This window comes from Ovis aries, chromosome 2 (assembly GCF_016772045.2).
Source record: "Ovis aries strain OAR_USU_Benz2616 breed Rambouillet chromosome 2, ARS-UI_Ramb_v3.0, whole genome shotgun sequence".
Lineage (NCBI taxonomy): Eukaryota > Metazoa > Chordata > Mammalia > Artiodactyla > Bovidae > Ovis > Ovis aries.
The window spans coordinates 238,451,964-238,479,703 of record NC_056055.1 but is presented as its reverse complement, the minus strand read 5'-3'; the positions used below and the strand labels follow the sequence as shown (position 1 = coordinate 238,479,703).

At 38.2% G+C, this 27,740-nt stretch overlaps 1 protein-coding gene across 3 annotated transcripts in view; it reads left to right on the top strand.

Annotated features, from left to right (window-relative positions):
- YTHDF2 (YTH N6-methyladenosine RNA binding protein F2) overlaps nucleotides 1–25,771 on the top strand; it is a 30,151-nt gene extending 4,380 nt beyond the window's left edge. The window contains exons 4-6 of one of the 3 annotated variants that reach the window (XM_027965412.3): nucleotides 162–1,737; nucleotides 9,807–9,816; nucleotides 24,923–25,771. In XM_027965412.3, the coding sequence (XP_027821213.1) occupies nucleotides 162–1,737; nucleotides 9,807–9,816; nucleotides 24,923–24,995 (1,659 nt within the window). In that variant the 3' untranslated portion in view covers nucleotides 24,996–25,771. Of the gene's footprint in view, nucleotides 1–161; nucleotides 23,013–24,922 lie in introns of those variants that run through there. The other 2 variants (XM_027965411.2, XM_060410611.1) reach the window with 2 other exon arrangements.
- The last annotated feature ends 1,969 nt before the right edge of the window (nucleotides 25,772–27,740 follow it).

Sequence of the window (27,740 nt, the reverse complement as noted above, 5' to 3'; positions counted from 1 at the left end):
CAGCAAGTTTATGGGAAGAGACCATCTAAAAAAAACACTCATTTTTTATGGTAATGGCTGAAATGTTCGTACTATATGAATAATTCGGAGAGGAAATGTCCTGGTTGTTTTATTTATTTTTGTGTTTCGTTCTAATTTGCTTTTTTTTTTTTCTTCCACAGAATAATGCATATACTGCCATGTCAGATTCCTACTTACCCAGTTACTACAGTCCCTCCATTGGCTTCTCCTATTCTTTGGGTGAAGCTGCTTGGTCTACTGGGGGTGACACAGCCATGCCCTATCTAACTTCTTATGGACAGCTGAGCAACGGAGAGCCTCACTTTCTACCAGATGCAATGTTTGGACAACCAGGAGCCCTGGGTAGCACTCCATTTCTTGGTCAGCATGGTTTTAATTTCTTTCCCAGTGGGATTGACTTCTCAGCTTGGGGAAATAACAGTTCTCAGGGACAGTCTACTCAGAGCTCTGGATATAGTAGCAATTATGCTTATGCACCTAGCTCCTTAGGTGGAGCCATGATTGATGGACAGTCAGCTTTTGCCAGTGAGACCCTCAATAAGGCTCCTGGCATGAATACTATAGACCAAGGGATGGCAGCACTGAAGTTGGGTAGCACAGAAGTTGCAAGCAATGTTCCAAAAGTTGTAGGCTCTGCTGTTGGTAGTGGGTCCATTACTAGTAACATCGTGGCTTCCAATAGTTTGCCTCCAGCTACCATTGCTCCTCCAAAACCAGCATCTTGGGCTGATATTGCTAGCAAGCCTGCAAAACAGCAACCCAAGTTGAAGACCAAGAATGGCATTGCAGGGTCAAGTCTTCCACCACCCCCAATAAAGCATAACATGGATATTGGAACTTGGGATAACAAGGGTCCTGTGGCAAAAGCCCCCTCACAGGCTTTGGTTCAGAATATAGGTCAGCAGCCAACCCAAGGGTCTCCGCAGCCTGTAGGTCAGCAGGCTAACAATAGCCCACCAGTGGCACAGGCATCAGTAGGGCAACAGACGCAGCCATTGCCTCCACCTCCACCACAGCCTGCTCAACTGTCAGTGCAGCAGCAGGCAGCTCAGCCAACCCGCTGGGTAGCACCTCGGAACCGTGGCAGTGGGTTCGGTCATAATGGGGTGGATGGTAATGGAGTAGGACAGACTCAGGCTGGATCTGGATCTACTCCTTCAGAACCTCATCCGGTCTTGGAGAAGTTGCGGTCCATTAATAACTATAACCCCAAGGATTTTGACTGGAATCTGAAACATGGCCGGGTTTTCATCATTAAGAGCTACTCCGAGGACGATATCCACCGTTCCATTAAGTATAATATCTGGTGCAGCACAGAGCATGGTAACAAGAGACTGGATGCTGCTTATCGCTCCATGAACGGGAAAGGCCCCGTTTACTTACTTTTCAGTGTCAACGGCAGTGGACACTTCTGTGGCGTTGCAGAAATGAAATCTGCTGTGGACTACAACACATGTGCAGGTGTGTGGTCCCAGGACAAGTGGAAGGGCCGTTTTGATGTCAGGTGGATTTTTGTGAAGGACGTTCCCAATAGCCAGCTGCGACACATTCGCCTAGAGAACAACGAGAATAAACCAGTGACCAACTCCAGGGACACTCAAGAAGTGCCTCTGGAAAAAGCTAAGCAGGTGTTGAAAATCATAGCCAGCTACAAGCACACCACTTCCATTTTTGATGACTTCTCACACTATGAGAAACGCCAAGAGGAAGAAGAAAGTGTTAAAAAGGTAACCAGCTTACCCTTCTTAAAACTTTAAGGGAAGGAGAGGGAACCCTTTTTTAAGACTTTAAGGGAAGGAGAAGGAACTAGAGAGAACAGGAGAAGTATAATACTCAACCGTTAATAAAGCTTTGTAAATAACACAAGTATCATTTAACAGTTCAAGTCTTTATGGGAGGATAATTGGTCTTACTATTTGAACCTTAGTGTGAAAGAGTGTGGGAATATTAATAGGGGGCAGAAATGTGGGTTTAAGTTAAAGGAAAGCAGAAACCATAGAGAAACTGACTTTATGTGATGCAGGAACAGGTGAAGAGTGAGTCTGAAAAGTACACAAAGGGAGTATTGAAGTGAAAGAAACAGAACTGAAAGAAAAGATTGAGGCCGTAATATGGCAGAGAAAAAGATAAAAATTCTGTTGCAGGTTTTGGCCTAGCTGGGTACTTGGTTATTTTCAAGAGTCACCAAGCCCTAACATTTCTGCCTGCCTGGTGACAACTGACTGTTACGGAGGATGTTTTTCAGAACTTTCTTCCTTGTTCCCATCTTTTTTAGTGTTCTGCTTAATCTTTTTTTTTTTTTTTTTCAAGATCTTTTTCCCATTAGAAAGGTTTATTTTATAAAACTTGAAAAACAGATGGTCAGATAAAGCTGGCCTCTTGCTCTTAACATTTTGCTGTATTCCTAAAGATCCACTTTCTTGTTTCCTCTGTAACAGGTGGGTTATCTTGGACAGAGTGATGGGGAATAGATCTATACCAAAAGGTTGAATTTATTTGAAAGAGTTGGTCCTGTGCATTGACTGTGTAAGGACCATAAGCGAATGATAAAATACTGGTCAGAGCAGTCATGTATTATCCAGAACTTAAACATATTTAAATGTAGAAAGTAGGTGAGAAGATAATGGCGAGGAGGTAATACTTTAAAATTTTTTTCATTAATGATAGAATCCTGAGTGGTTAGTTTCAAATGTAAAATAAACAAAACCTAACAGAGTTAATGTGGAGAAGGCAATGGCACCCCACTCCAGTACTCTTGCCTGGAAAATCCCATGGATGGAGGAGCCTGGTGGGCTGCCGTCTGCGGGGTCACACAGAGTCAGACACAACTGAAGCGACTTAGCCGCAGCACCAGTTATGTAAATATATTCTCCTTGAATTGGTCATTAATTCATAGGGATCTTCTGTACTTGATCTAGGACCTGAGGCACTTGTTTTCCCTCTGTGAATGACTGCTCAAAGAAATAACTTTGCTCAGGTAGATTCTCCATCTCCATAACACAGAATCAGAGGTCTGTAGTTGCCTAAAACAGGATGGTTGACTTTTATCTTCCAGTATGTACGGACAAATAAGAAATAAAGATAATACTTGTCAGTGATGCTGAAAGTATTGGGGAGATAGAGCCAGATTACTGGAAAGTTGGCTGTCAAAAAAACTTGCTCCTTTCCTAGAGTTTTAATAATTTAACTTAAAATTCTCCATAATCTTGTAGAAAAAAGATAGTTGATTATTTTTGCCAAACTTGTGAAAGGGTCTAAGTATGTCTGCACAGGCTTCTTTTTCTGGAGGAACAAGAGAGGAGACTGGCTTTTTGGGCATCATGTAATGGCAGAGCAGATTATTAATGTGTGTGAGGGGCATCCAGGTGCTTGGTGTAATCACTTGCAACATGCATAGTGTCATATATTAAGAACCTGCTTGCTTTCATCTGCAAAGTTCTGTTCTGCATCTTGTGGTTTTAAAAGTAAGAAGGCAAAGACAGGACTATTTTTTGGAATGTACAGCATAACTGTTAAGATCATTCTGTATATATTAGAACTGGTGGGGAAGCTGTTTAAAAATGAAGTAGCAAGTTTGAGGATTGTTAACTTATGTTCGGTCTTTATCAGGTATTAAATTCACTTGAGTGGTTCAGTGAGTGATAAAACTTCATAAGAAGGTGTAAGATACATTGACCAGCATTGTATTTTCAAAGAGTGAGTGTATTAATCAAGCTAGGGTCTTTGTTAAGGTAACTGATGGATCTTCCATAAAGACTTTTGATGAGTGAGTACCCCAGTTGTTCTCAGGTGAACTAATCACTAAAAATAAAAATAAAAGCTATTATACTTGTGTCAGATTACTTTTTAGTTTACTTTCTGTAAGAAAAACTTGCTGAGGTTGAAGGTCCCTACGATTGCTTCTAAATCCAGTTACCCTTTCAGTCAGTATTGCCTTACTCCTCTGTTGCCCATTGTTATTCTTTAACATGCTTACATAACTGACTATAAACTGTACTTTTTAGTCTTTATTAGGCTTCCAAGATAAAACAAGTTTCATGAGAATGGAACTGATAGCTCATTGAAGCAGTTAACTCCCTTAAGTGGGGTGTTTGTGTGTCTGCCTTGGTATTATTTACAAGATTGCAAAAGATCTTTTGACCAAATGGTAACTCAGTCAGTAGGGAAATACTTAATACTTCATCCTGAAAATGATGTCACAGCTGTTCTAAAGTTCTGTGATTGGGCATGTTTCTTGGCAGAACACAGTGAAGCAGAACTGCGGCCATTTTTGCCTTGTTCTGTCACATGATCTAATTCAGTATCAAAACCTTTTCAAGATCTGTCTGGCTTGAATATCTTAGCTGTCTGGCTTGACGTGTCCAGCAAATTTCAGTGACTTCGATATGTGGTTTACTTTGTTGTATACCTCGGATACTGTTTTGTAAACTCTTTGTGCATTTGTTTAGAACTTGCCCCTAATTGTTAAATATTTCTTCTGTGACATCACTTTTGAAGGCTTCATAGTATTCTATCAAAGATTTACTGTAATTCGCCAGTCCCTGTTGAGTATGTCGGCTTCTTTATACATTTTTCCCGGCTAAAATAACACTGTTGTAAACATTCTAAGGGGCTTCCCTGATAGCTCAGTTGGTAAAGAATCCGCCTGCAATGCCGGAGACCCTGGTTCAATTCCTGGGTCTGGAAGATCCTCTGGAGAAGGGATAGGCTACCCACTCCAGTATTCTTGGGCTTCCCTTGTGGCTCAGCTGGTGAAGAATCTGCCTGCAGTATGGGAGACCTGGGTTCGAGCCCTGGGTTGGGAAGATCCCCTGGAGAAGGGAAAGGCTACCTACCACTTCAGTATTCTGAGCTGGAGAGTTCCATGGACTGTATAGTCCATGGGGTCTCAGAGTCGGACATGACTGAGTGGCTTTCACTCACTCACTCTTAACATTCTAAGATATAAATATTGATTCACACCTATCCTTAAGTGCTGGGTCAAAGGATATGCTTTTTGAAGATCTTGGCTGTGCTATACATTGCCATGAGCCTTTTTCTTAAAATTTTTTTTGAGAGAGCTCTGTCAGATATTCAAAAGGCAGTGACAAAAAAAAAAAAAAGGCAGCAACAGTCAGTTTTTCCTTCTATCTCAACTTGGGAGTAGTCTGGGATAGAGGGAGAGTTGCTCCTTGCATTCAGTTCAGTTCAGTCGCTCAGTCGTGTCCGACTCTGCGATCCCATGAATCGCAGCACGCCAGGCCTCCCTGTTCATCACCATCTCCCGGAGTTCACTCAGACTCACGACCATCGAGTCCGTGATGCCATCCAGCCATCTCATCCTCGGTCGTCCCCTTCTCCTCCTGCCCCCAATCCCTCCCAGCATCAGAGTCTTTTCCAGTGAGTCAGCTCTTCGCATGAGGTGGCCAGAGTACTGGAGCTTCAGCTTTAGCATCATTCCTTCCAAAGAAATCCCAGGGCTGATCTCCTTCAGAATGGACTGGTTGGATCTCCTTGCAGTCCAAGGGACTCTCAAGAGTCTTCTCCAACATCGCAGTTCAAAAGCATTAATTCTTTGGTGCTCAGTCTTCTTCACAGTCCAACTCTCATATCCATACATGACCATAGGAAAAACCATAGCCTTGACTGGACAGACCTTAGTTGGCAAAGTAATGTCTCTGCTTTTGAATATACTATCTAGGTTGGTCCTAACTTTTCTTCCAAGGAGTAAGCATCTTTTAATTTCATGGCTGCAGTCACCATCTGCAGTGATTTCGGAGCCCACAAAAATAGTCTGACACTGTTTCCACTGTTTTCCCATCTAATTCCCATGAAGTGATGGGACCGGATGCCATGGTCTTTGTTTTCTGAATGTTGAGCTTTAAGCCAACTTTTTCGCTCTCCTCTCTTACTTTCATCAAGAGGCTTTTTAGTTCCTCTTCACTTTCTGCCATAAGGGTGGTATCATCTGCGTATCTGAGGTTATTGATATTTCTCCCGCAATCTTGATTCCAGCTTGTGTTTCTTCAGTCCAGCGTGTCTTATGATGTACTCTGCATATAAGTTAAATAAGCAGGGTGACAATATACAGCCTTGATGTACTCCTTTTCCTGTTTGGAACCAGTCTGTTGTTCCATGTCCAGTTCTAACTGTTGCTTCCTGACCTGCATACAGATTTCTCAAGAGGCAGGTCAGGTGGTCTGGTATTCCCATCTCTCTCAGAATTTTCCACAGTTTATTGTGATCCACACAGTCAAAGGCTTTGGCATAGTCAATAAAACAGAAATAGATGTTTTTCTGGAACTCTCTTGCTTTTTCGATGATCCAGCAGATGTTGGCAATTTGATCTCTGGTTCCTCTGCCTTTTCTAAAACCAGCTTGAACATCAGGAAGTTCACAGTTCACGTATTGCTGAAGCCTGGCTTGGAGAATTTTGAGCATTACTTTACTAGCGTGTGAGATGAGTGCAAATTGTGCGGTAGTTTGAGCATTCTTTGGCATTGCCTTTCTTTGGAATTAGAATGAAAACTGACCTTTTTCAGTCCTGTGGCCTCTGCTGAGTTTTCCAAATTTGCTGGCATATTGAATGCAGCACTTTCACAGCATCATCTTTCAGGATTTGAAACAGCTCAACTGAATTCCATCACCTCCACTAGCTTTGTTCGTAGTGATGCTTTCTAAGGCCCACTTGACTTCACATTCCAAGATGTCTGTCTCTAGATTAGTGATCACATCATCATGATTATCTGGGTTGTGAAGATCTTTTTTGTAATTTTGTTTATAAACCTCATAAAATAGTTGGCTTGGTTTTATCTTTCTAGCCTTTTAACTCTAGGCAAAAATAAGATAGGCTTTTTTGGTGGCTCAGTGGTAAAGAATCCGCCTGTCAGTGCAGGAGACATGGGTTTGAACCCTGGGTTGAGAAGATTCCCTTGTAGAAGGGAATGGCAGCTCACTCCAGCATTCTTGCCTAGGAAATCCCATGGACAGAAGAGCCTGGTGGGCTACAGTCCATGGGGTCACAAAGAGTCAGATATGATTTATCGACTAAACAATAACAACAAATAGGATAGTCTAGTAGAGGGGACTAAGGGCTGTGTAATTCTAGCCCAACATTAGACTGAGTCAGATATCTGGGTAAGAGTTTATCCAGTTGTTTAACTGGAAAGCTCAGGGGATTTTAGGAGAGACAGATCTAGAGAAAATGTGATTATAATGACAACAGCTTAAGGTTTAAAAAAAATTTTTTTTTAATATTTAAAAAAATTCCATTACTAGTGAGTGAGAATAGTAGGATTTCTTTATTTCTAGGATTCTAATTTTCAAGCAGAGGACTTAAAAATGGAGACTTAATTGTGTTTGGATGTAATGAAAACTTATTATGGTGTGTAAGAATTGAGATGGAAGTTATTTATCTTTGAACAATTTTACAATGTGCTAGACTTTATAGAAAAATCAGAGGAGTCTTGTCAGGGAGCCTTACATTAGTGATACATAACAGTACAAAATGGAAAGTGTTTTCTCAAGGTATGCACAGGGTGCCAGTTTGAAAGCGTGAAGATTGCCTAACCCAGTTCGGGGTGTAGGTTGATGATCATGGAAGAATCGTTGTGATCTCTGAGCTGCGCCTCGGAAGATAAGTAGAGGATAGCCAGAGATGTTTTGAAAAGAGTGAACATAGTTTCAGAACAGCTCAAATCTGTTTAGATAATAACATTGTATAGATAATTTGGAATAGGAATTCTTGTATAGTTCAAGAAGAAGTCTAAATGGAGGTTGTCAGATGTGTTTCTTTTAAGGAAGTTTGGAGATCAGATGAGGAAAAGGGAGTTGATTTGCATTTAGTTGGATGTAGAAGGAATCTACTGAGATAGATACAAAGTTGGCTTGAAAAAACAGGTGTGTAGGGTAGGGTCTAATTTGAATCAGGTTGGAGGAGGTCCCTGATGTAACCTTCACATGAAAGGCAGTGGGAAACTTGTAGAAGTAAAGGTGGGCCTGTACTATTACCTTATGTATACAGCTCACTTCTCAGCTCACTTCTTCCCACAGTGTGTTTTAGACATGTTATCTTATATCCTCTTTCTCATCATAGTGTTTAGCTTAGTAGAGATGATTTAGAAGGGGAATATAACTTTTTAAAAACTCTGGTAGGTTTATTCTTCATGTCAGTGGCAGTACTAGAATCAATGGGTAGAGAATATAGGGAGGAAAATTTTTGTAAATAAAAGGGAGAACTTTTCTAAAAATGGAGTCTTAGTCACAGGAAGATTTGAAGAAGAGACCCAAAGGACTTTTATTAGATAAATTTTAAAGAAGATTCACATACAGGGTAGTTTCGATCAGAGAAATTGAGGGTTAAGAGAGGGTTTTTTCTCTCTCCCCAGTGGCTTACTCCTGTCAGACTCTTGTGATCCCATGGACTGTAGCTTGCCAGGCTCCTCCTCTCCAGGCAAGAATACTGGAGTGGGTTGCCATTTCCTTCTCCAGGAAGAGAGGGTTAGGTGGCTTGATAACATTTGAGGTTCATGGAGAGGAACTGATGATACAAAAGAGATCTTTTTTGGAAAACCTTATTTTTGTTTGTGTTCTTTAATTTCTGACTTAAATACTTACTACATATAAAATATAAAAAAGGGCTTGAGGCTAGAAGAAGATAGATGACAGAAAGGATTTGTGAATTCTCAGTGGATCTTGGTATAGATTAGGTGTCTGGGTAGTTATTAATATATTTATTGTGTGTTAATGAAAAGCTTATCTAAAATGTAATAAAGACTGAGCAAAGAAACACAAAGTGATTACCACATAATTGTTTCCTTTTTAAAGAAAAAAAAAATCTAGGTTTACTGTAGTGTTAGCGCAAGTAATATTTTTCTTTATAAGGAAGTTGTTTTTGTGTTTTTTTCCTGCAGCTCTCTTTTTCCCCCCTCACCCTTTAACTTGGACATTCAGTTCCTTGTTTACAAATATTGGCTCCATTTTCAACTTCAGAAAAATATTTAAAATATCAAAGTTTTGGTGATGGCAAAAATCAGAAAGGAAAAAGCCGTAACTTTAGCTACATGTATTGCTTTATTAAATCTTTAAGAAATAAATGACCAGGGAGTATTGTTCTTTCCATTTAACAATATCCCACTCCTGTTTTTTTAAATTACTTCTTCAGAACTAGTGAGTGGGCATCCTGTTTTAATCAGGATGGCAAACTTGAATGTTTTGTAAAATTCTAAGGCATTCTTTGTTTTCTGTCTTGCAGATAAATTTACTTGTCTTTTTGCTAATAGGATTGAGGGAATTCTATTTGTATTACTCATCTTCCTTGCTTTGTGAATAGATGAAATGCCTCTCTGTAGCCTTCTTAAAGGAGGACCAAAAAAGGATAGGTGACCCTGAATTTGGAACTTTTTGAAGCATGCCCTTTGTTTGTATCCATCTTTCAACAAATGTGTTTGTGTTAATTGCTGGGATAGAGCAGATAAACAAGGCACCATCTTTGTCTAAGGACCAAACAGTGTTGTTAAGCGTACAACAAAATGGATAAAATAAGAGATAAGAGCTGTAATAGATGAAGAGATAGTTTGGCTTTCTGGAGAAGTGATAAGTTTGGTGAAATTAAGAAAGGCTTCATGGAGGAAACAGCATTTGGTTTGTATCAAATAGAATGAGTAAGGGGGTAATAAGCATTACGTGCTTATTACATTACAAGCACGTAATGTTTGGCACTTGTTGCATATAAAAGTTAACTACCCATCTAGTATAATAACTTTCCCGTCTAGTATATCATTCTCATATTTTAGATGAGGAAGCAGGCTTAAAGAGGTTCTGTATAAAGGTCTCATAGGTACAAGTGGTGGAGTTGGTATTTCAGTGTCCAGGTCCAATAATGTGCTTGCGCTTGCTCATTGTGAGCCAGCTGTTCAGGTTTCAAGAATTTTAGCAAGCTAAACACAATCATTAAACAAATTATATGAATTAAAAAATTAAATACATTGTATTAATAGGTGTTTTAGATTTTATTTACGTTTAATTACATTATAAACTACAGTTTGAAATGTAAATTAAAGTTAAGCTACATAAATTTAGAATACTGTTATTACCATTAAACCATAATATTTAATCTTGAAGTTATGTCTGTATCAATATAATACACTGCAATTGCATATCTCTTAGCCCTACAGATAGCCCATTTTTAGTTTGAGCTCAGCTATGTTATTGACACTACAGAAATTGGCAAATGCTGTATACAAATCAGGACTTGATTTTTGTTGATTGTCTAGACTTAAAAGTGATAGAGAAAATATTAATGCAGATTTGCCATGAGGCATTCGGGATTGAACCCATGTTCCCTGCAGTGAAAGTGTGGAGTCCTGACCACTGGACCACTGGGGAGCTCCCTTAATGCAGATTAAACACACTTATGTCTCTATCCTAACATATTTTGAATAACACAAAATTTGAGGAATTAGTCTTCCACAATTGGAAAATCATTATCCAGTTTAGCAAGGGTTGTTCAGATTGATGAGCCAGTGAAGTCTTGACATATGTCTTCATTTCAGTTGTCTTAAGTCAGTAATGGGCACTAACTTTGTTAGGCACTTTCAAGTTTTGCTTTAATCCCTGCACTAACTCTCAGAGGCAAAATTTATAGGTAGGAAAATGGAAACTCAGGTTAGCAATGCAACTAAAATCATCTGTTAAATGGAGAGAGAGAGGTATAGGTGACTCAGGCCAAATGAGAGTTTTTTACAATAATTGGGAGAAAGACATTGAGAGCCTGGATCAAGATAGTGGGAATGGGGAAATGTGATAGAAACATTTGCTGATAGTTATTTTTAAAAAAAAAAACAAAAACTTAGAAAATACTGTGAGCAGCAGGTTAGGGTTTGGAGATATGTTGGCTTTTGGAAATAGTATTAGGGGTACCTGTGGTACAATCAGTTGATGGTAGGATCTTGGGCTCACGAGAGAGGTCTGTTGATAGAAATTTGGAGTTTCAGCCCTCAGTGTAGGTAAAGGCATGGATGAGTTTAAGATTCTTTAAGAATATTGGTAATAAAAATAATGGCCGAAATTATATGTTCTGTAGTGTCTCTAGTATGCAGGTGTCCTGAATACATATTTTTATGTATGTTTTCATTTAATTCTATCATTGTGGTATAGGTACAAGTTACCTCAGTTTTACAGATGAAGACTTCAGAGAACTCTAAAGAGTAAATACTTCTGCACAGTTACCCAAACTAAGAAAGCAGAGCTGATGTTCTACTTACTGTGGTTCCAGAGCCAACGTGCAGTGAGAGAAGAGGGCCAAAGAAAGAACCCCCAGCAGTAACACAGTTTAAAGGATGAATTAAAGAGGGAGCAAGTGAGAGAGATTGACAGGGAGTAGTTTGAATTTTAAAGAGAACCAGGAAAGGGCTATATCTTGAGTCGAATTTCAAACAGTGGGGTATAATCAACTTATTCAGAGACTGCAGAGAGGTAGCAGATGACTGCAAATGCCAACAACTATCTGAGTAAAAGTAACATGAGAGTGCTTTGTTAAGGGTTTGAAGGTTTTGTCCTCCACACATTATTCAACAGACTCTGCATTTGTTGTTTCTGTAGTTTTCTAACCCTTCCCAACCTGCGAAGTTTTCCAAGCTGTCTATTCCAACCAAGTCTTAAAGAGATTTAAGGAAGTAAGACCAGCTTCTGTTTAGTCATTATTGGCTGTTTTGGTGAATTAGACCATATAACAGTTTCTGAAATACAGTTGAGTATTGAAAATGTCAGTATTCTGGTTCTTTTTTCTTTTTTAGATTTATTTATGAACTGGGTCTTGGTTGGTTGTGTGGTGGGCTTTTTCTAGTTGCAGTGAGCGGGGGCTGCTGTCTAGTTGTGGTGCGATGGCCTCTCATTGCAGTGGCTTCTGTTGCAGAGCGCAGGCTCTAGGTGCGCAGGCTTCAGTAGCTGCTGCCCTAGGCCCTATGGTTGTGGCGCACAAGGCTTAGTTGCTCTGAGGCACGTGGAATCTTCCTGGACCACGGATGGAACCTGTGTCCCCTGCATTGGCAGGTGGATTCCTCTCAACTGTACCACTAGGGAAGTCCAGTATTCTGCTTTTGATAGGGGTAAAGATTGATCTAGAGGGCGCCATTTTTCCAGACCTGAATAGTTTGGGACAAGGAGTGGTTAACAGTTTTAGAATCATTTACTATTTGTATTTACTCTGTGTAGTATAAACCAAGAATTACTGAGATGTGAACTATTTTACTTATCTACCAGAAGTAAAGATTAGTCCTATAAGTTTTCAGACTTTTTAACATCACAGTGTTTTTTTTTTTCTGCTCCAAACACTTGCTCAGAACCCCATGAATGTGTGTGCTGTGCTAAGTTGCTTCAGTTGTGTTCGACTCTTTGCAATCCTATGGACTGTAGCCTACCAGGCTCATCTGTCCATGGGCATTCTCCAGGCAAGAATCTTGGAGGGGGTTGTCATGCCCCCCTCCAGGGGTCTTCCCAACCCAGGGATTGAACCCAGGTCGCCTGTTTTACAGGAGGATTCTTACATGCTCAATGTTTTTTTTCCCCTCTGGGTGATCTTCAGAGTACCTCCTCTGTGAAGCAGAATTGGGAACCCACTGTGTGACAGGAATTTTTTTTAATGGAACGAATGGTGCAAGGAGGTGGAATTGGGAGTTGGGGTGATCTGTTCTGAAACTGAAGAACTGAAAGGAATCTGCTGCTTCAACATCTCATCTAGATGTATTGGTTATTTAGCCTTGGAGGAAGGGAGGGATTAAGAAAACATCTCACAGAAGCTGGGGATGCTACAGCACTGGCTTTGACTGCCTTAAAGAACTGTATGATAAGGACTGACACCTGCACTGGTTAGGAACTTCATGTAGAGGAGAAAAAGCTCTGTTAGAATTAGGGAAAGCAAATGTGATCTCTTCACCATTGAATTCTGCAAGCCTGCAGGAGCTGACAGCTAGCTCAGTAAATAGTGCCCTAATACTTTTCATCCCTTGCTGAATAAACAATCCCTAATTGAACTAACTTACTCCATTTAACCCTAGGGAGGAGATATAGATAAAATAGTATAAGATAGTGTGTATTGGAGGAGGTGTCTTAGATGAAACAGTATAGGATAGTGTGATTAAAGTGCTAATTTTACAGTATGAAACTAAGTACAGAAGAAAAGGATAGGAAGACCAGGGTTGTCATTTTTATGGAAGACTGGAGTTGAGTTGGGTCTAGAAGGACATGTATATAGAAAAAGAGTGTGGAAAGAAAGATGAGGGAAGAAAATGGCTAAGTCTTCAAGTTTCAGCTGTTGAATGTTGGTGGGGGGCGGGGAGGGAAGAAGCAGGCAGTTGCTCTTTCCAACTCTTGCATTTACTGCTGTTGTAATACCTGTTGGTTCTTATGAAACAAGATATTTAATACTCTGCTACATGTGTCAAAGCTGAAAATTTTGGACAGATAACTTGTGTAATACATGAAGTCATTTATAAAGGGTAGACATATATAAGCTTTTGTCTTCATGTGGACCTTTTTGGCAGTTGGTGTGGATAGCATACTGAGTTTTTAATTTATGTTAAATTTGCTGTGTGCCAATTTTATATTAACATTTGCACATTTCCCATTGCATTTGTTTTTTCACTGGAAAATATAACCTAATTATAAAAAACTAGCAAATGAAAGCTGACCCATAGTTCCTCTGCTCTGACAAAACCACTCATCATTTTGACTGATTTTCCTACACAGTTCAGTGGTTTATGTAGTTATCATATTCTATATAGTATTTAATCCTGCTTTTTCCCCCTTGACACTTCAGGTATTTACTCATATTTAGCCATTTTTTTGCACGTTTATATAAGGCACTTTGCATATGTTATTGCAGACGCCTTATAACAATCCTATAGAATAGTTAAGATTATGTTTGGCTTTTTTTTTTTTTATCCCCACTGTGAAGCTCAAGGAGGGGAGGGGATCCTGACTGGGGATCCAACCACCAGGGATGGAACCTGGGTGCCGAGCAATGGAAGCAGAGTCCTCCTAACCATTGGATGCTGGGGAATCCCCAAGATTGTTTTCATTTTTACAATTAGGGAATTGAGATTCAAAAAGGAATAACTTTCTTAAGAGACTGGCTGGGTCGTAAAAGAGCTGGAATTTGTTTTGCCCCAAAGCTTTTTGTTCTTTGGTCTTGTGAATCTTCACATTTGTCATTTAAAGTAAAGTAGCTAACAGCAATGATCTATTATCTATTGATGCCTATAGCCAGTCACCTCTTTGTTGCCTATATGAGGAGAACATAATTAATTGAAACTTAAACCTTTATTTAAGCACTTAGGTTTAAAACTTCCCTCATCACAAGCATCAAAAGGGAGCAAATTGTATCTACCTAACCTTGTGAGAGTTGCTGCTAATGACAGCAGGAGTAAGGGAGAACATAAATGGTTCTTTGGGTTTTTGTTTTAGGTTTTAGAAATTTTATTTACTGTTTATCTTTGGCTGTGCTGGGTCTTTGTTGCTGTGTGTAGCCTTTCTCTAGTTGTACACAGGTTTCCTGCAGAGCATTGGCTCTAGAGCGCCAGTTCAGTAGTTGTGGCACACGGGCTTAGTTGCTCTGGGATCAAATCCACCTCCACTGCATTGGCAGGCAGACTCTTAACCACTGGACCACCAACTAGGAAGTCCTACAAGTTACCATTTACATGACAGATTCTTGTCCTTCCTCTCCTACTGAGTGAGCACCTTTGAAGCTGAGGCTTTGGAATCTGCATTTTCTCAGCTCCATAGTTGATTCCTTGTATTTAAATTATGAATGTCATTAGGTAGTTTTTTGTGTGTCCCCCACCTCAGATTCCTCATGCTTATTTTTCCTGGAAGTTTCTTCCTTTGGCCTAAAGTTTTCCCAGTCTCTGCCTGCTAGTCTCAAGACTTGATGTTTGAAAACAATGTTAGAAGTCATATGTGTCTGGTAAGCCTGGCTGTATACCTTCTTATACTGTGGCCTACCTTGAGGCTGAAAGGGTCTTTTGAGTAGTATTTTTCATCAGCTATCAATATTACAAGCCTCCAGTAAATTGCCTGTAATTGTTCATTAAAAGGTGGCAGTGTAACTGAATATCCTGCATGTAACTTTATGCTGTAATCTACTCCTCAGAGACATTATGGCTACTTCTAAGAGGCTTTAATGTTTTTAAGTTTTAGCTTATTTTATTGTGTCTTCCTTTTTATGAGCACCTTAATTGTTCAGAGTTGTTAGATAATTTAAAGGAATAAGATTTATTGACCACTATCCATCCTGAAGTTGTCCAAAGATGTTAACTGATTTTTAAAGGTAATTAGTTTTGGGGGATTGTGGGAAGGGATTCTGTGAAGTATATTATGTATGACGGGCCTTTTAAAAAACTTAGGTATTTATATATTGTTCATTAGGTTGGTATTATTGATGACCATGAATCATAGAGTCTGTGGTTTTGTTAACGTACTAGTGAAAAGCCTAGGACCCTTTTCTGACTCTTAGTGATTTGAGCAAGTAAACCTTTTGAGCCTTAGTATTTTATGAAAATAGGGGGGAAATCTTACTGAGTTGTTAGGATTCAGTTCAGTTCAGTCGCTCAGTCGTGTCCAACTCTTTGCAACCCCATGAATTGCAGCACGCCAGGCCTCCCTGTCCGTCACCAACTCCCAGAGTTCACTCAGACTCAACGTCCATCGAGTCAGTGATGCCATCCAGCCATCTCATCCTCGGTCATCCCCTTCTCCTCCTGCCCCCAATCCCTCCCAGCATCAGAGTCTTTTCCAGTGAGTCAACTCTTCGCATGACATGGCCAAAGTACTGGAGTTTCAGCTTTAGCATCATTCCCTCCAAAGAAATCCCAGGGCTGATCTCCTTCAGAATGGACTGGTTGGATCTCCTTGCAGTCCAAGGGACTCTCAAGAGTCTTCTCCAACATCACAGTTCAAAAGCATCAATTCTTCGGCGCTCAGCCTCTTCACAGTCCAACTCTCACATGCATATATGACCATAGGAAAACCATAGCCTTGACTAGACGGACCTTAGTTGGCAAAGTAATGTCTCTGCTTTTGAATATGCTATCTAGGTTGGTCATAACTTTTCTTCCAAGGAATAAGCGTTTAATTTCATGGCTGCAATCACCATCTGCAGTGATTTTGGAACCCCCAAAAATAAAGTCTGACACTGTTTCCACTATTTCCCCATCTATTTCCCATGAAGTGATGGGACCGCATGCCATGATCTTAGTTTTCTGCATGTTGAGCTTTAGGCCAACTTTTTCACTGTCCTCTCTCACTTTCATCAAGAGGCTTTTTGGTTCCTCTTCACTTTCTGCCATAAGGGTGGTGTCATCTGCATATCTGAGGTTATTGATATTTCTCCTGGCAGTCTTGATTCCAGCTTGTGTTTCTTCCAGTCCAACGTTTCTCTTGTTAGGATTAAATATATATATATGACTGAAGTATTTGCATACAGGTCTTTTATTAATATTATCCATAATCTCAGGCATATAAACATATATACATAAATATACATATATTTGTGTTTATTTTGGGTCAAACATCAAATTCTTCAGTAACTTTTGATACAGTACTTAATAATGCCGCTGGGTCCCCATTCTTGGAACAGACTGAGGAGGGCGCAATACTGAAAGACATCAGTTAAAAGGAGTCTGTAGCAAAGTTCTATTGAGAGATCACAGTGGCTTGGGCTAGAGAGGTATTCATGGAAGTGTCTAGGATGGTTCCACTGGAAATTTTTGAAGGTCGAACTGGAGGCTGTATAATTTATCAAATAGCTGGGAAGCAAATTCAGTGATTGCTTCATTTTCTGAACTTACTGTCAAATGCTGGGAGCTGGGGGGGTTTGACTGACAAGCTATTAAAAAACCTTATTTGTTAAATTGTATTCTGAAGTATTTTCAGAAATTGGTTTTATTGTAAAATTAGTTTTTGTTCAAATGTATTTCTTATTGGAGAATCAGTTATTTTTGAAGAATAACTGAAAAAATGTAATCTGTCTTACCCTTTGTTCTGTTACCAGTTAGACTTACTATTCAGTGCTTGAAAATAGTAGATTATCCAGGCTTTTACTTCTAACCCTTTTGGTGAAATGTATATAGGAGTTCAGCTACTAACTCGTTATAAATGTGATGGTCGGAAAAGTTAATAGTTAAATGCATTTACTTCATCCTGGTGCTCCTATGTCACTTCCTAGAAGTTTATTTCAACTAAATGTCCATTTCTGTACCTAGAAAATCTTCAAAAGGGAGAAGATAGAAGATACTTTAAATAAAATACTATAGCTCTGCTTTAAATTAAAGAATTGATGGAAGATATTTTTGTTCCTTCTTTATGGGGAAGGCAGAATATTAATTTATATACAGCTTGTGATCTTTCTGCCCTTAGACTCAGGTAGTGCATATATTAACAGCATCAGGGATTATTAAGATTGTTTTCAGGGAGTTCCTTGGCAGTCTGGTGATTAGGACTCCACGCTTTCACTGCCGAGGGCAGGAGTTCAATTCCTGGTCATCAGGGAAATAAGATCCCACAAACCTCAAAGTGGGACCAAAAAAAAGATTTATTCCGTAAACCATATAAAACAGTGGAAGTTATTTTAGTATAATCCTACTTTTTCATGTTAAGCTGTCTACCATTTTCTTATTTTCAGCCAGAGGTTGTGAAGTGTGTGTTCTTATCTACCAAGGACCATGGGGACATAAGATTTAGTTGAGGGCTGTTAAGAAAATTTTATTTCAGAAGATAGACATCAGATTTTAAAGTTAATAAAATTATATCTGATGAATAGATGTATGTGTGCCTGTTGTGTTTGTGGCCCACTTAAAAGTGGGGAGAGGAGTGGTAGTAGAGATGAGAAAGGATATTAAGCTAAATAGAGGGAAAATTAAGCAGATTTAAAGAATCTCAGAGATTTAAAATGTGCAGACTTTAAGTAACATTGCCACTTTGTGGCCTTTAGGATATTTCCTCTAGAGATGGATTTTTGCATTTTATAGTCATAGATGTAAGGTGAGAAGAGACTAAAATGTGATGGATAGATGGTGTATTAACCTCTAGTTGTTTAAGTGACAGACCAGATATTGAGGCCTAGAAACTTCTTCCCCTGGCTTATATATTCTTAGTTAATATCTTTACATTTATTTAATTTCATAAGATTTTTTCCTTTATTGAACAATGAACAATGGAATTGTGAACTGATTTAAAGATTAGGTGAATGTTCTAGTGGGAATTTTGTAATGCAGTGTGAATTCAGTAAAATCTTGCTCTGCTATTTTCCTTTATTCCTTATTATATCACAGTATATTATAAAGCTCTGGGAGTGCATCTTCCTTCCTTTTAGCATTTGGTCTGTTTTCTGTTTAACTAGGACTTCATGATTAATTTTGTGTTTGTACTTGGGGATCTTATACAGGGGCTTAACCTAGACTGGCCACTCCAGCCTGTTCCTACCACTGATCACACTATAGCTGCCTTGCACATGGCACTAGGTTTAAAAAATGTGATAGATATAGGCTGCAAGAGGACACCACGGCGGGGAAAGCCAATATGCCTTACCACTTCCCCTGCTTCGGTGGATCAGTAGCATCTCCGTGTATAAAAGCTGGAGTGTCCAGCAAGACTCAAGTACATTTTGTGCTTCTGGCAATTCCAGCTGGGACCTGCACCCATTGGAGGTCTCAGCTTCTTTTATGTGTTCTGCTCTTTCCTTTTATTGTCTGTCTATCATCATTCTTCTGTCTCACCCCCAGGTTTTTCTTTATTAAATATTACCACGGTAGCACTGGTTGATTAGAAATGTTATAAATGCATCTGACAAATGAAGTCTCGACCATAGATTGTCAAAGCAATCAATTTATTGGGATTCCTGCAGTAATAGGAAGTAGTCAAACAAGTAAAACAAAAGGCCTGTTGTAAGAGAAGTATTTTATAGAAACCTAAAAGGTTTCAATGTCTCAAAATGGTTAAAATAATGGTCCTTGTGTTAGAATCTTTTCTGTCATTTTTTCTCATTTTAAAAGACTTGTAAAAAGCTGATAGGCATATGTTTCTTTTTCTTTTGCTAAAATACTCTCATGTTTGATTATTTTAGTATAGATATGAGGAAATAAACACATTTCAAAGTTTTATGAGTTGTTAAACATAAACTTCTTTTTTCTTGGCTACAGCTGCAAGTGGGGTCTTAGTTCCCTGCCCAGAGATCGAACTAACACCCTCTGCATTGGAAGTGCAGAGTCTTAACCACTGGACCGCGAGGGAAGTCCCCAAACATAGCTTTTTAATGCAGCCAATTTTTGCAGAATTAAATGAATTGTCCCACATTTTATTAGCTTTTTATCTTGAAATAATTTCAAATTTGGAGAAATTTAAAGAACAGTGCAAAGAACTCCCAAATAGTCTTCACCCAGATTACCAGTGTAATATTCTGCTACATTTGTTTTGTCATTTTCTTTGAAGATGTGTGTGAAATTTTTTTGTGGACCATTTGAAAGTAAATTCCAAGGCATCGTGCCCTTTTTCTCTTCAATACTTTGCTGTGTAGTTCCTAAAAAGAAGAGCATGCATTTTTGACCACAGTGCAGTTTTTCAGAATCAAGAAATTTAACATTGATGCAGTACTGTTGTCTAATCTACAGATGGTATTCATATTATTACCAGTTGTCTTAATGTCCTTGGTAGCAGTTTTTTTGTGGTCCAAGGCCCAGTACGGGACCTTTCAGTTTTATGTCTTTTTAGTCTCTTAGTCTGCAGTTATACACACATAATCACACACCAGCATCCCACCCATTTGCCCTTTTTGTTTATTACATGATATTTCTGAAGAGTATATGAATTCTGTTTTTGTAGATATTGCTCTCGGTTTGTCTAAAGTTTCTTTTCCTCATAGTGTACAATCAGATTATGCTTTTCTGACAGGAATACTGCGTAAGTGACTGTCCTCAGCGCATCACATTAGGAGGCATAAGATGTCTGTTTATGTTATTATTGGTAGTGTTTACTTTGATCACTTAAGGTATTCATGTGGTTCTTCATTGCAAAGGTACTGTTTTCCTTTCAATAAGTGGGAAAATAGTTTGAGACTATAAATAAATCTTGCTCCTCATCAGATATTCACCTTTTAGATTTAGCATCCATTCTTGCCCAGTTAAGATATTACTAAGATAGTTGTTCACTTATCATTAAGGCTGTGTAATGCTCACATCATCATAGATTTGGGCAGTCACGGGCCCTTCAAGCAGGGTCATCTGATTCATTTCTGTTTCTAGCCAAGTTGTGGATCTTTGTTGTTGTGTTTTGATTTTCTTTTTTGGCTGTGCTATATGGTTTGCCGGATCTTAGTTCCCTGACCAGGGATCAAACTTGATCAGGGGTCAAACTCATGTCCCATGCAGTGGAAGTGTGAAGTCCTAACCACTGGACTGCTGGGGAATTCCCCTTAGTATTTTTTTCTTTTTCTAATGTTTAAAATACCTAGCACTATTAAAAATCTCGTTAATCATTTACAGTTTTATTATTATTTCTATTTACAGTTTTATTATCGGTGCCAAATTCATTTTACTTTTCAAGATGTGAATGCTTAAGTATCTTTACAATTTCCGAGAAGATGGATATTTATTTGTAAATGTGTAAACTTATTTGTGTACACATCAAAATTAGTATTTGGAAGTAGAAGAGCAGTTTAATCAGCTTGCAGAATTGGATCAATGTGATATTTTCTTGATGTTGATTAGGAGATTTAGGCAGCTAATGCCATTTGTTGTTTGCATGAAATTTCCATAATTTAAAGCAGTGGTCCCCAACCTTTTTGGCACCAGAGATCAGTTTTGTGGAAAACAATTTTTCCATAGTGTGGGGGTGGGAGTGGTTTTGGTTTTGCCCCCACCCTGGCCCCTGCCCTACCACAGCTGCTCACCTCCTGCTGTATAGTATGGTTCCTGACAGACTGTGGGGTGGGGTGGTGTTTTAGGACCCTTGATTTAAAGTAAACCTTCTGTCACACAGGTTTACATTAGGACACAGGTGGTATTTGCCTTCTTGGTATAATTGTGTGGTTAAATTCAGGAATAGTTTTGTTGGAGGCAAAGTTGAACACAGGTGTTTGTGGCTTTAGTATCATATTATATAAGGAGAAACAAACTTTGTTTATAATAAGTGCAGTTTTACAGTGCTGTTTTGAATTTCTTTTCACTAAATATTTTAAATGTTGTAATTGCCAAGCCGCTGGGCACATGGAGATTTTAGTTCCTCAACCAGGGATTGAACCTGTGCCCATTGCAGTGAAAGCATGGAGCGCTAACCTTTGGACCACCAGGGAATTTCCTATAAATGTATTTCTTAGGGGAAAACAGATTTGGCAGAGTCTAGGTTTTCTAATTTAGCAGTACAATTTGGAGCATATAAGTTTATTTGTATTCTTGGGGCCACATTATATTAAAATAAGAAATAGTAGGCAGAATTTTTCCCCCAGTATTTTTTTTTTTGTCTTTCTACCAGTCCATTTTATTTTTTGATGCATTACAAAGAAGTTGTCATTATCAGTACAGTTCACCCCTAAACATTTCAGCATACATGTCATTATTAGAGCTCAGTATTTGTTTTATGTACTTTTTGAGTTTAACTTACATGAAATGCACAAGTGTATATTTATGGAATGCTGACAAACGTACCTACCTGTGTAACTCAAACTCCTATGAAGATATAGAATGAGGACTTCCTGGTGATCTAGAGGTTAAGACTTTGTCTCCCAACGTAAGAGCTGCAGGTTCAATCCCTGGTGGGGAGCCAAGATCCCACCCACCTCTCACTAAAAATCCAAAACGTAACACAGAAGCAACAGATTCAATAAGGACTTTAAAAATGATCTACATCAAAAATAATAATTTTAAAAAGATACAAAAAACATTCTAGAAGTTCCCCTCATGCCCCTTCTTAGTCATTCCCACCCCTGCTTCACCAAAGACAATTACTTTTCTAATTTTGTCCCCATTGATTTGTTTTCCCTGTTATAAAACTTCTCATAATTGGAGTCATGCATTATGTGTTCATTCTTTTTGTTTAAGGCTTCCTTCATTCAGCATGTCTTTGAGAACTACTTTTCCTTTGAACTGCTTTTCTTTTAGATCTTCAGTACTTACATTCAGAGCTAGGAGGGTGCTCCCAGATCCATAAAAAAGCAGATCTCTATATGCTGAAATTGAACAGTCTGCAGGACGTATTAAGTCAGGGGGGAGAAAGCAAAGTGAAGGAAGTGTTATATGCTACTTGTGAAAAGCAAAAAACAATATCAGCTTTTATGTGCGTAACATAACTCAGGAAGGACAGGAGGAACTGGTAATAGAAATTGCCTCTAGGGATTTTTCCCAGTTTTTTGAGATATAATTGATACAGCATTGTTAAATGTGTACTACAGCATAGTTATTTGATAAAAGTGTATATTGAGAAATGCTTACCACAATAAGTTAATTAACATCCATTACCATTTTTTTTCTTGTGATAAGAACCAGAATTTTATTTAAAAGTCAATTGTAGCCTGTTAATCCTCTGCCAAACTTGTAAGTAAGTGTGTGAGTGTAATTGAAGACCTTTTCTTTGCTTTCTAGGAGGTTTTGGTTGAGTTGGGACTAATTTTCTATGAAATAAAACAAATTTTCAACTGTGGTTGCAGATTTAGAAGGACCTTTAAAACTGCAGTGGTTAAGGAGGTCTCAAGAAAGGAGTTTTGAACTGTACCCTAAAGGTCAGAAAGCTAGGTATTCTAAGCATTCTTGGCTTAAAACTATAAGAATGAGATTTAATCAAGAAACATGAAAAAAGTCCATATTTCCTGAAAGGAAAGATAGATTTTGATTAGCAACAGAAGAGAGGTTAGATAAATAGTATTCATCCAAATTAAGAAAGACTGAACTAGGTAGATAAGTTTAAGATTGATAGGAGAAAAATTCTGTAAAGCAATTATACGTCAATTAAAAAAAAGGAAAAAGAAACAATTGATAGAACCTACTGTTATAGCGTAGGATGCATTCAGTATTTCGTAATAACCCATGATGGAAAAGAATATATGTAACTGAATCACTTTACTATATGCTTGAAACTAGCACAACATTGTAAATCAGCTGTGTTTCAATTAAAAAAAAAAGACTGATATGAGCATTGATGTGCTGTTGAAAGTTTCATTTTGGTCAGTGCCAGAGGTTTTTTTAGTTGGAATTTTCCTATTATAAATATTATATCCATCATCAAAACTTTGGGACAGTTATATAGAAAGTGTGTGTAGGGGTCAATATTGCAGCTCAGGAACATCAGGATTTTTGAGGTCCCTTATTTATGTTGGATTTAATTTCTTTTTTCTTTTTCCTTTTTCAAATTGTTGAGTTTGAATTCCAGAAATAGCATGTGGGTGAATTTTGTTAATTTTATTGTTTGAAATTTCCAAATGACTTATTTTGAAAATAATATTCCACTTCTTTGTATGTTGGTGAGTTTATCTCTGAATTCCAGACACGTCCAATAGGACATCACAAAAAGATAACTGCTCCTTCTGAATAGTTTACTATTTTTCATATCCATGGAGTAATTTAGTGGTAGGGTAGTCAGTTCACCACAAAGCCTCACTTCACTTTGTTGACTTTTGGATAAATATTCCTACATGTTGTAGACAAAGAACCACATAGCCATGGGTTTGGAATCTTGGTTCTTGGGAAACCTTGGTCAAGTAACTATTTTGAGTTTTAGTTTTTTATCACTAAAGCGGGAGTAGTTCAGTCGTTGCGGGTTGGTTATGAAGATCATTATGTACAGCGCCTGGAATGTGGTAGCCCATAAGTGGTAGTTGGCTTTTTTGGTTGTTTAAATAGGAATATTTAACTTCAGAACCGTAGTTACCATAAGGTGAATAGGAGCAAATGACTACTTACGTAGCTTGATGAATTGAGTCTTAAGTTCAGGTATGTGCGCTTGCTCCTAATCACTTAATGCTTTTGCTTTTGTTTTTTGCTTTTAAAAGGCATGTGGATTTAGTTGTATGTTTTAAAATTCCTTTGGGAGGTAGTATGTGAAATGGAATGATGTTTAGGGTAAATTTATGAAAAGCTCATAAAAGAATGATTCTTAGTAAGAAAGGAGCATTTAGATTTATTTCAGGGAAAACATAAGTATTGCATTCAGTTTTCAAAATCCATTTCTGAGTGGATTTTAAACTCTCCCTTGGGGAAAAGGATGATTTTCTTGCCTGCTATGGAGTAAGAGCTTTCTGTATGTCAGCTCATTAATTCTCCCACGGCCTTGATACATATCCTCACTTTACCAAAAACAAGAAGGAAATTGACGCCTGTGAATATGTTTAATGCCTTGGGACTAATATAGGAGGACTCCAGTATTGTTTAGGGCTTACGCAAGAAAAATAATTTCATATTAATTAGGGTTCATGAGTGTTAGTACTTCAATTTAAAATATTAGAAGTAGAGCTTCCCTGGTGGCTCAGTGGTAAATGCAGGAGACACAGGGTTGATCCCCTGATCTGGGAAGATCCCATATGCTATGGAGCAGCTAAGCCTGTGGGCCACAACTACTAAGCCTGTGCTCTAGAGCCCGGGAGCTGCACCTACTGAAGCCCATACCCCGAGCCCATGCTCTGCAACAAGAGAAGCTGCTGAAGTGAGAAGCCCTCACACCGCAACTAAACAGTAGCCATGGCAGCAGCAAAGACCCAGTACAGCCAAAAATAAATAAAATTTTAAAATAAAATAAAATATTAGAAGTAAAGAGTCTTTACCTGTGGGGAATCTTCTGTTTAGCTCAAATAATTAATTTTCTGTAGTGTTATTCTATGAAGGTTTAATTCTTGCTCAGTTAAGTTTTAACTAACCATTTCAATTTTTTTTTTTAACTTCTATAGGAACGTCAAGGTCGTGGGAAATAAGAGGCAGTTCTGCACAGACTGCAGCAACGGTTGCATCTGCATATCCTAAGAGGAAAAAAATGACCTTCAAGAGAATTAGGACTTTTTTCTTAATTTCATTGACTTCAGAGACGATTGCAGACTTGCAGTTTAAGTATTGGAATTTCACAAAAGACATAGGACTTAACTGGAAAATGAAAAAAAAAAGAAAAAGGAAAAACTAAACAAAAAATCCCTCTAGGTAGTTTAGGTGAAAAATGTCCCTTTTATTTTGGCTTTGGTTGTGATTTCAGAGCATAATGCTTTGTTTTTTTGTCTTTTTACTATGTTTTTCGGATTTTAAAGTCCGTAAGTACATACAGTTTTCTCTAATTTTTAAACCCTTTCCTCCCCCCGTTTTGACATTTGCACTTGGAGAACACTTGAGTTTTGAAGGTTTTGGGCATCCACCCCAGAAAGTGGGAATTTGGTTTTTTCCTTCCGAACTGGAAGAACATTTTTATGAAGAATTTCTGTCTTGGAGAATTTAACAGTGTTACCCAAGGTTGTGTCTTTAAGGGTGGTTCATTTTCTCTGACCCTTTGTTACTCAAAGTAAAGTACTAGGAGTCCTAAGAAATGTTCTGTTCTTGTACATTATACTGATTAAGTCAGGATTAATTTGATTTCAAAGCTAAGAACAGTGGTAAAAACTTGTTTACAGAAATGCATTTTGGAAGAGAAAAATATTGTAAAAACGTGTAGTGAATGTTTCTTCAGTTTCTTGTTCAGCCAATGAGGAAAGGGCATTGCCTTTCTTTTTACCATTAATCACTTCTCAATAAACGTGAGATCCTGTTGAGCATCACTTCTAGTACCATTTATTAGTATTATTTGATTTGCTATGTTTTGTGAGAGCTTTGGAGTACAAGGAGTTTCATGAGGTGAGACAGCAACCATTTTTAGAAAGTTCACTGAGATGGAATAGTTCAGGAATTGCTTTGTACCCAGAGTTGGATAACCATGACCACTGCAAAGCAGGGTAGGCCAATATTCATATTCTGGATACTTCTGAGAAGGTAGTGCCCCTGCTATGCTAAATTGTTCAACAAATATTTGATTGTGTATCTTTATTAGTTGCCAGGCAGGCACTGTGCTAATAACCCTATAGTAACCTGGCCACATATCTTCTGTGCAAAATAGGTAGAGCCCAGTATCAAGGATATATAGTTTAATCTGAAATATGACTGACTGAGGCAGGATTCCATGTGTCCCAAGAATAAGAAATTCCAATAGGCTTGGATCTTTGTGAACCATGTAACCATAAGGGTAATTGATTCATCATTATTTATTTTCTAAGGTTTGGAGATTCTCTTTTTCTTACAGATTTTTACCCTTAAGGTGTCTCAGTTAAATGTAAAAACTTCCATAATAAGAAAGGATTCAGGAAATAGATTGTAATACTGTTGGATCGTGTTTTGCCCTCAAATGATTTATTCATCCCATTCTACACAACCCAGGCTACTAACTCATAAATTGCTGATAATAATAATTAGCATTATTGTTAACACTTAGCGTTGAGAACTTTGCTCTGCCTGAGACACGGTCCAGTATATCTAGATATTCCTATTTGCTAAGCTTTCTGAAATGCATTCCCCCCAAATCAGGGAGTCCTTTGTGCTTTTATCAGTTTGAGGATGCCCAGTTTCGAATTGGAAATGTAACATTTATTGCACTCAAGTTAAGCTGAGACTTCTGTGACTTCTAGAGGACTCCCATGGGGTTAATGGAGGTTTAGTATTTCACTTTTGAAAGGGAAAAAATATCCTGAGAAAAGCAAATTCAAAATCAGTTTCAGCTAGATTTTCGTACATTGTATTCAAGTTGGATATGAGATCATTTAAGATGCCTTTCTGCAATTCAAAATGTTACTGCCTCAGTATTTAAGCCAGTCTTTATTTTTACATCACATAAAAAATACTGGTATGGCTTTGAGGACAAGCTGAAAGGAATTTGGAGCCTTTAAAAAGGCTGTTCACTTGAGTGAGTATTGAGGGAGTCAGGATGTTAGATTTGTGTTTTTTTTTTTTTTTTAAAACATTGGACTTTTAATATATAAGTAGTATAAAAATTAGATTATATTCGCTCTTAAAAAGTTTGTCCAAAAGTTGGTTTGGTGAAGATCCCCAAATGCAGCTAAACTAGTTCTCTCATTTGCTAATGACAACTTTGCCAGTGGAAATTGTTGACTTTTGACTATTCGCCCTTGTTGACTTTTGACGGTTTGCCCTTAATGCTTTGTTTGTCATTTGTGAATGTAAGACTCCAGCAGCCATGCTTGTTTACCTTTCTCCTTTGTTGAATATGAAGGGAAACTGAACAGTCTCACAGCGTGCCATCAGTGTTAACTCAGAGCATTTTAAATCTTTAATGTGAACAAACTGTGTGTCTCACATTCACTTGATTTAATACTTAATTGGCTACCTTTCTCCAACCATGTTCCATTTTTTAAAAACTTAACTTTGCAAAAATGGTGTGAAGAGTTCTCATATACCCTTCACTCAGCTTCCCCTAAATGCTAACATTTTATATAAGCCACTGAACCATTTTCAAAAGCAGTAAATATCAATACAGTACTATTAACTAATCTGTAGACCTTATTTGACTTGTGCCATCTGTTCAAGGAATGTCTTTTTTTTTCCAGCTCAGCATTCAGTCCAGGATCCCATGGTGTGTTTAGTTGTCTTTAGTTTGTAGGCTGCAAGTTCTTCAGTCTTTATCTTTTATGATTTTGACACTTGGAAAGAGTACTGGCCAGTTGTTTATATCGTGCCCCT